The sequence below is a fragment of the Aulonocara stuartgranti genome (assembly GCF_965226115.1).
Source record: "Aulonocara stuartgranti genome assembly, chromosome: 8".
Lineage (NCBI taxonomy): Eukaryota > Metazoa > Chordata > Actinopteri > Cichliformes > Cichlidae > Aulonocara > Aulonocara stuartgranti.
The window spans coordinates 24,075,465-24,085,041 of record NC_138959.1 but is presented as its reverse complement, the minus strand read 5'-3'; the positions used below and the strand labels follow the sequence as shown (position 1 = coordinate 24,085,041).

The following is a 9,577-nucleotide window of genomic DNA, read 5'->3' as shown; positions in this document are numbered from 1 at the left end:
TAAAATAAAAAACAGAGCCTCATTATTCTTTGAGTCTTTGTGCTGCATTTGAAGGAAAAAAAAAAAGCCGATTAGTTATTTTGCGAGTGTTTTACGCCAGAAAAATAATTTTAAGCCCAGGCTTTTACCTACTTTATACAGTCTCGTAGAAACGTGTTAAATCATTTGCTTGGTTGACGGTAAAATTCACTATGGAAATGTCTACAGTGGACTTGTTTTTGCTTTAAGAGATGAAAAACAAAAGTCAGGAGTAAATTGCAGCGAGCCTTTTTCTTTCAGTTACTACAACCCGTACACTCAAGCAAAATGTCTGTATTGTTTGTAGCCTTGCCTATACATGACAGGGCACTAATATATGTGTATTCTTTTAGGTGTACACACAGCACTGAATCTCTGTGACCTTGGACTGCTGCGAGCTTGAATCCATTTCTTGAGACAAGCCTCATTCATTGAAATCCATTCATTTGAATTATTATTCATATACAACTCAAGTTGAGGGACAAAACTGGCCTAGAGGGGAGATATGTGTGTGGCGAGTCCTGCTTATGGGTCTCTCTAGAGACACGCTTCATTTTCAGGGTATATTCAACAATATTTTTTATGTATAAAAAAATAACCTTGGATCCTTTATATGATCTACGCTCATTCTGCCATGACCTTACACACGTGAAAAAATAACACTTTTCTTTTTGTCAGAATTAAAGGAGGCGCCTGTTCAGTATTCCCATTTAAACTTTAAATTCTATCCTCATTATGTGAGGATCTTATCCTTTTTTCTTGTTGTTTTGTATCACAGTCGCACATATTTTCCCATGTAGGTCTTCACCTTTAACACTCACAACCTTAACATTCATCCAAGACCGTGCAATGTTCTCAATCTGGTTCAAATGCATTAAAAATGTTAACTGAGAAACTAGAGACGTCAGGATAATTTACGCATTTGTAAAAAGTGTTTTTGTAGCAGGAAATTGTTAAAGCACTTTTTACGTAAATCCCATTTTTGTGCTTTCCAAGAACACGGGAATGTCATAATTCTTGGCAATATCTGTTCGCTGTCTGTTCCACGAAATACTCAAACCCTGGATCAGCAGTGTCTTGTTAACATGCAAATTCTGGACAATTGTCAGTCCTGTTTCACAATCTGAATGGAATAAGAAAAAAAAAGCAAGAGGAGATTTAAAGAGATAAATCCATTGTTGAGAAATGAGATGAGGTATCAACAGGAAACGGGGGAGGTGGCTGAGGATAAAGAATAACGAGGAGGCGGCAATCAAGACAAAGACATAGGAAAGTGATGAGTAAATGCCTGACAGAAATGTAAATTGCCTGATGGAACCTCTCATCGTGTCATGGAAAAATGCACGCACACACACACACACACACACACACACACACACACACACACATATATTTAGTATCTCTCAGGGGTCCCATCAATATTCTTTATTGAGAAACTGCTCTGGCAGTTTGCATCTGGTCTTAATTACACTTACAGGGTGATGGCTGGATCAGGCAGAGTGAAGAGAGCCAGTGAAAATAACTGCGGTCTGCCACTGTCTTAATCAGGACCAACACGCACACGCCGAACATGCACAAACACACACCAAACACTGCAGACCTATTAATTAGCGTGACCTTTGGTTGTGGTGAACGATGCATTGTAAATCTTGTTTCCTTCAGCACATTCAGTTTGAATGATAGGCCGATTGAACATTTCATTACATTTTGTCTGACCAATAAAAGCGTCCGGTCCTTTGGTTTGGGTCCATTGTTTTTGTTCTTCTTGCTTTTCACCATGAATGGTAAATATGAAAGTTTCAGGTTTAGTCTTGCAGAAAAACAGGAGTCTGTCTTTGTCCATAATTTGAAGCTCCCTGATTAACACTTTAATTCTGGCTTGTTTTCTGTGTCAGCTGCCATTGTATAGGCTGCTGTGGGCCAGGCTGTTACTGGCTGTGAGCGAGTGCTTGGTTTCATATTCAAGATTTAGCATGTTAATTAGTCATATTTTAGAGTTCCAACATAACGGATGGATGTGTTGGTTTCCCCATATACATCTTCTGTTATAGTCCAGATTCCCCTCTGTTCTTTAGCAGGCTGTTTACACTGAGTCTGCATTATTCATGGCCAACTGCTCCAACTGGCTGGAAGAATGCCACCGGGTTCACTGCCAGCCAATCAGACTACTGCCTGGTAAATTTCCTTATGTCGTATCTTTACTTGGTGTAAGGGCAGCACCTGGAGATGTCAGCTTGTATATATGAACCAGACTCTGACTTGACTGGGAAGGCTACCTTCTGTTGCACTCCTGAGACTGAAGCAGGATGTTTGAGAACCGGAGGGTCATGAGTGCAGTCAAATAGTCACGTTTGGGCAGGGATGCTCCAAAGTAAGTGAACTGACCCAGAAGGATCTCTATGGCAACCAGTATAAGAGCTGTTTGAATTCTGTAAATACCAAGGAAAGGTGCATCAAGTGCTTCCTTTATCATCTTTACCTTTACGATTGGATACATAAAAACAATGCGGTCCAGTAATTCATAGCAACACACTATCCAACTATCATTTTAAACAATTAACATAACAGAAGCTGTTCCCATATAAAATATTGATAATTGCTAAAAAAGTTTTTTTAGACGGCGTCATGGTTCTGGGTCTAGGACCCAGGTTTCACATTTTGAGTCTTACAGTGAACACCAGTGAGTACTGGTTATTATTGTGTGTTCCAAGGTAAGGCAGTGATTTTCAAATTTAACATAATCTTAATAAACAAACAAACAAATTATTATTAACAACAACAACAATAATAATGTTAATAATAATTCTCAAAATCCATGTCACAAAGTGCTTCCTTTTTTTCACCATCTGCAGCAAATTTAGTGATTTTCTCTGCAATTTGGAGCCATGACAGCTTTCACAATAACAGGTTGACCAGAGGGAGATATTTCTGGCACAGCTGAACTTTATAAGAATATAAAAAATGAGAATAAAATAAAAAGATAGCATATCATGCTGTGTTGTTAGAGAGGAAACCATTTTCAGGTTGCTTTTTTTGTCTTTCTTAACCAACGTTTGGCGAAGTCACAAAAAGATGAAGCTTTGCCTAAAAGTTGCTTTGCTACTGCAGCAAAACATACTGTATATTGTATATATATATATATATATATATATAAGGCTGGGATTATATTCCCATTACAGGTGCAAGGAGACTGTGGGCACAGTTATTCACATCATAGTACTTTGTTATCTGGTCGTAGGAAGCAGGTTAAATGGAAACCTCTGGAAAATTGTGGGTGAGCTTAAAAGTCTTCCTGGTGAGCACAAACTGGAGGATACACAGATACCCACATGGAGCCTTGCCTATACTGCAGGATGATGAAATGTACTCACTGACGTAGAAAACTTAATGCTGGCATAAGGAGGTTTTTGTAACATTTTTAGGAAACAATCACAAAATGACCCAGTGGAAAAGGAAGCAGACATTAAAAAGATCAGGAAAAAGAACGAGGGAAATAAAAACCCAAGAGCCACATGGAGAAGAGTGGAACAAAGATGGTGACATAGGCGGTGCAGAAACAGGAAATTCATTCAGAGACACAAAGGAAAAGAAACAATGTTTGTGTGATTAGAAGCTTTTGTGAAATTATTTGAGTAATATCAAAGCTTGCTGTGTTTTTACTTCGGTTTTGGCAAGTTAAAATATATTATTAGTTTCTTAGCACTAAATTAGCCTGAGTGTTCATACAGTTTATGGAAGCAGCTTGTTAGCCAAACTTGCCAGCTCCAGTTCATGACTTAGCATTCCACCTTCTAGAGTAATGCAGAAAAGCTATAATGCTCTTTTATATGACCATTATTTTAATTATTATTATTCCATAAGCAGTGTTTTTTAACTGCCTTATTGTCATCTTATGTATAAAAGTTTATATTTTGATTTATTGAGAGACAGGATTGAATTCCTATCAAAAAAGTTCATCTTACATTAGATGAAGTGCCAGCATCTAGTGGTTACTTGAAAGAACTGTAACTCAGTCTACATGGTCAGCTGTGTGACTGTTTGTGTTACAGAAATGTGTAGTGCAAACTTTTCCCCTTCATGAACTCCACCACCCCAACCCACTCCTGCCTTGGTGTTCAGTGACTCATATAACCGATCTCTCAGTGACCTCCTCAGGGCCAACCTGCAGCTACTTTCCCATCCAGCAACCCTAAAGGATACAATCCACAAGAAACAGATGTCTCGTTTATTTAGAACTTTTTCTATATTTAACAATGTTGACAGACAAAATTGACAGGAGAAAAATATTCTTTATTTATTGACCTATTTATTGACTATGCTAGAAAGCATGTTAGCACATCTGAATATTTTATTTAGACAACAAAACATCCATTTCAGAACAAAAAAGCCATCAGCTGTTTATAGTATTGCATTAAAACATTCTCTCTCTCTCTCTCTCTCTCTCTCTCTCTCTATATATATATATATATATATATATATATATATATATATATATATATATATATATATATATATATATATTTACGGTAGCCATGCCACCAAACTAATTGAGGACTGTTTTATGCCTTTAGGCCAACTCTGACACAGAGGTTCATTAGTTCTTAAAACTAAGCCGGCAGATAGAAGTGGGTCTCAACAAGCAGGCCTGACATTTACAGGATGCCCTTCGAGGGACGGTTTCGGAGCAGACGGTCAAGTCAAGACGTTCAGTTTGCTTCACCTTAGAGGAGATGGATGAGGCAGAGATGGTGTTTTCGGAAGTGTTTGGAAAAAGATTAATGCTGCTTTTAAAATCAAACCTCGGCGGGGTTTGAAAAATGGTTACTTTAACTGGTAAGATGATCGTTACAGAAAAATGTAACAAAACTTGGTGGTGATTATTTTCTTGGCACATAAATATAGTTAAGATACAGAGACTGAAATAAGCTTAGAATCAAGAAAGTTTCAGGCTAATTTTTTTTATTCATATAATTTATTCATTTATAAAACATCAGAAACAGAATGTGTGATTTTCGTGTGGTGTGACTGACATATTAATCTCATTCATACATACTGTATCATTGATGATTTTAAAATGTCTCTTTCTTTATATGTGCAAAAATGCTGCTTCTATGAATGAAGTGGTTGGCTCCTTCTGTGTATCTTCCACAATTTGTGTTTTCATGTTTTCTGGTTAAAGTTGAAGTAAAAGAGGGGGGGAAAGCACTGTGAGCAAGAGGCGTTATTGTTGTTAACACGTGTTTTTGTTAACTCATAAAATGCATTTCACTAAGTATTCTTGGGATTGCCCAGCGGGAGTGCTTATGGAAAGATGTAGGGAGACAGTTAGCAGCTGGACGGCTTGAAATCTCCTCAGCCTTTCGTGAGCTGATTTGAATCTTTCTGCGGTGTGTTGGTGGCCGCTCTAATCTAACCGCTCTGATGACACGGCCGTGCTGGATTCCTGCACTCGAGTGCCGGGGTAACACATGTAAGCAATGTCTCAGTGTGTCACAGCTGGTGGAGGTTAATGTTAAGAATAGCTGTCAAAAAAATGAACGTTTAAAGACGCATGAAGTTTAAAAGCGGTCAAAGTGAAAGAGAGGTAAAGGGAGGGGGTGTGTGGTTAATCAAAGAATTACTGAGTGAAAGAAGCAATCAGGAAATATCACTGGTGTTCAAAGAAAATCCCCTGTTTTCATGTGTATGCATTTGCAGGATTGATTGGGATTGATAGATTATGCTGGTTTAAAAAATCCTGTTTTTGGATTACATCATAATTCAGACTGAGATGAAGAAACTCTGGAGGTTCCAGGTTTCCACCCAGGAGCGGGGTAAAGCATACATTTCCAGAATGACAAAACACAGAACAAACATTGGAAGTTTTCATATACCACACAGGCGTAATGTTGACTTTATGTAGTGATTTATGCATCTTTCACCTAGTTAAGGGTGTCTTTTTGTATGTCACCATTAAACAGAATAACATAGGTGCTTGCACACAAAAATGCAAGTGCGTGCTCGTGGCCAGCCGAGTAGAAATACATTCATCCGATGCCTTCCTGCATGCACAGCCACTGGGACATAATCCAGCTGTGGGAGATGTGGAGATGCTATTTGCTGAGTGTGTACGTGCGTGTATGAGTTGGTGCTGTCAAAAGCATGTGACCCGTGTTATTCTGTTTACACTCCACCTGTCCACACTTCATCCCTGTTGTGCTACATTTTATTAGCTCTGCTGAAAAGCGCTATAGCAGGATGTGCATTAGAGCATTTCGTCTGAATTTTCTGAGCTCTCGGCTGACAAATTATACAACAGGTCTGAGTCAGACAGACACGTGATATTTAAACCAAGAGAGTGGTATGGAAATCATCTACTCACATTTAGTGACAGTGTCTGGTGTTTTCTGTTTTATCTTTATGCTTTTTAAGAAGTGTTTAAGCCTGCATTTGATATAGTGGTGAATAGAATTAACCCTTTAAAGTCGCAGCTCAATGCACAGTCAGAAAGGCATCAAATCCACACACCCAAGGCTACAAGCTTGAGCATAAAATGTACATTTCAAGTGGAGAAGATTGAACAAAAAAATAAAAAAGGGAAATTTGCCAAGCTAGGCCATGTTTGTGAAAAGTGTAAACCCAGTGTATTTTTTGTAGCTGCAATTTACATAAATGCGTCAGATGTAGGCAGTCATAAAGCTCTTGTTTTCCAACAAAGTGATGCTATTATAAAGATACACTCTCTGCACGTGTCTGTGATTGCTCCAGTTCAAACTTGGCTGTCCAGAATGGGCAAAATGGGTTGTTACAGCACATCCAAATTTGTCACAGAAAACCAAAGACGAGAAAACTACAGTGAAACTTGTCCAGTTGTCCTTGTGACGACTAACTTTTGAGTTTTGGGCCATCAGCTTAATGGAATGTTGGAAGAATTTTAACAGTTTGGATGACTGGGTTAAAGCTGTTTCAGGGTTACAGTTGTTACAGTTAGAGATTAGTTCAGCCCAGGGTAGCTGCATTAATGCATTAATGTCAATGAATGCCCACTCAAAGAAAAGCGATTAACATATCTGTGTATGTATGTATGCCTATCCCCCCTACACACAGAGTGGAGCAGTCAGCAGTCCGTCTAGTGCAAACACTGGTAGCAGAGAACAACTTTTAGTCAAAATATGAGAATCGCTCATCCAAATGATCTGAAAGTCAGCACTTCACTTACTCGGGTTGTCAGCAGAAAGCCAGCCAAGTTTAACTCGGATTAGGCAAACAATTGTGGAAATAAACAAAGAATATAGTGGCTGCACATACAGTGATTTCCTAAGTCATTGTAGGTACCTGCAATGCATTATTGGAGTAACTAAAAAGAAAGAAGTCCAAAAGTACCGTGCAGTGCATCATAATAGGAAGGGAATTAAAATGCAGCCAGTATTCGTTTGGCTTTATGGGGTACTGGTGCCATCACACACAACTGTGTCATTTAGGTTCTGCTGGTCAGTGATGCACTGCATGCTGGAAGAAGACTTGGTGATGGGGCAGAGTAGGGTGCGGAAGTGCCTCCTGAAGGTGTCAGAGAGGCAGGCGTAGAGGATGGGGTTCGCGCAGCTCCATGAGTAGGAAAGCAGGACCACAAACTCGAAAGCCCTGTAGAAGGTCACGGCGTAGCTGTTTTGGTATGGAGAACAGAAGTTGAAGGTGTAAAACGGCAGCCAGCACAAACCAAACACAACCACCACCGCGACCACCATTTTGGTGACCTGTTGCTCCAGCTGCTGGCTCTCCAGGGTCACCGCTGAGGTTCGGAGTTTCTGACCCCACAAGGCGAGCAGCATTGCCACGTAGAAACCTGTCATAACTGTAAATGGTAAAGCGAAACCCAAAATAAAGGTGTAAGAGAGGACGCCAAGCCACCGGGCGTCGGAGCCGAGATCCGGCGTACAAAAGCCGTGATCGGTCGAGAAGTGAAGCGCCATCGGGAGGATGGTGAGGAGGGAGAACAGCCAGAGGAGGGATGAAACAATCTTGGCACAGCGTGGGGTCCTCCAACGGGCAAAGCGAAGTGGCTCCACCAGCGCCATGTAGCGGTCGATGCTCATCACCGTCAGGCAGAAGACGCTGGTGAACTGATTGATGCCGTCCAGCACCATGACAGCTTTGCACGCCACATCTCCAAAAATCCAGCGGTTCATGAAATTCTGACTCGCTATAAAGGGAAGACCAACCATGAATAGTCCATCGGCCAGCGCAAGGTTGAAAATGTACACTGTGGTTGAAGAGGACAGCTTGTCAAACTTTAAAATGGCGACGATAACGAGCGCGTTTCCAGCTAGCCCCATGACCCAAACCACCAGGTAGAGAAAGGCCATCGTGATGCCGAAACCATCTAGATTTCCCTCCCAGTAAAATTCCCGATCCACTAAGGACTGATTGTAGTCATATAAAAATGAGGCATTCATTGTGACTCCAAAGGCTGATCAGAAAAGGAACACAAGGGCACAAAAGTGACACTTCGAACAGTCACTGCGGAGGGTGGATGAAAATCTCAGCTTCTGTTTAAATTCCTCTGCACGCAGTTCAAGAGTCACCTCTTGACTCTCTGCTGTGGAGGTTCTCAGAGGGCGATGAGTAAACAACTCAACCGAAAGAGAAAAAAAAAATCAAACTTCCAGACTTGAGAAGTGCCAGGCTTCAGAAACTCATCAACTCCCCTCTTCCAGTTAGTCGTTACTTCCTTTTATCCTCTGGCACAAATAACTGAAAAAGTTTATTCCTTTGTGGTGGAGACGGCACGCGGCTCCCTCACATCACACACTAGCATGAAACAGTGGTGTGCAGCAGTGTGGAAACAAGCAGGACAGCAGCTCACACACTTGCCTGACCACTCTTTCTCCCTGGGAGCCCTTTTATATCTCTTCCACCCCTCACTGTGCTGGGAGTGTGCCACCTCCCCCCCCTTCCTCCCCTGGTTCATCACTCTCCAAAGATTGTGATAAACTCCAGCTTGGCTCTGCCTCCCCCGGTTCCTCTGCTGTAATGCTGTTTCCAAGGTAAACCCATGCTCCCATCTGCTACAATACTTTTGTTTTAATAACTTTTTTTTCTGTCTTCACTCCCTCTTCATTTCTATTTACCTCACCAACCCCTCCCCCCATCCACCATCTATTTTATCCACCTCTCTTTTCTGCCTGCACAGTTCAGCGGGGGAGGGGGGTCACACGAGCAAAACCTAAACAAGCAAAGATAATAACAACCAGCTCGTTGCCTGCGGCCATCCACCTCTGCAACCCAGACCGAGTAAATCTGCCGACAGGAAACAGAAATCAGGGCTTTTGTTTTTTGACATTTGACACGGGATGCTGCAACTTCTTTTTTCCCTTTCTTTATCCTATTTCTATGCTCCTCCAACCCTTTTTCAAACTACGTAGAAGTGGGAAAAAGGTGACAATGAAAAAAAAGTAAGAAAAGGTGGTGAAGAGAAAGAGGTAGGAGGACAAGGCAGAGGTCGGCAGAAGAGTACTGACCTGTGTTCTGTTGTGGTTCAGCCACGCATAGCTGAAATAACCCTTTGAAATTCCTCCAGCAC

At 41.0% G+C, this 9,577-nt stretch overlaps 1 protein-coding gene across 1 annotated transcript; it reads right to left on the bottom strand.

The window, feature by feature from the left end:
• Positions 1-5,014: 5,014 nt before the first annotated feature.
• Positions 5,015-8,906, bottom strand: LOC309712627 (somatostatin receptor type 2). Its single transcript, XM_082543574.1, has one exon. It carries the CDS (start codon positions 8,448-8,450, stop codon positions 7,437-7,439), a length of 1,014 nt encoding a protein of 337 aa, XP_082399700.1. The 5' UTR covers positions 8,451-8,906; the 3' UTR covers positions 5,015-7,436.
• Positions 8,907-9,577: the final 671 nt, after the last annotated feature.

Coding starts and splice junctions, on each gene's coding strand:
- LOC309712627 (XM_082543574.1), bottom strand. CDS start 8,450: ATGAATGCCTCATTTTTATATGACTACAATCAGTCCTTAGTGGATCGG.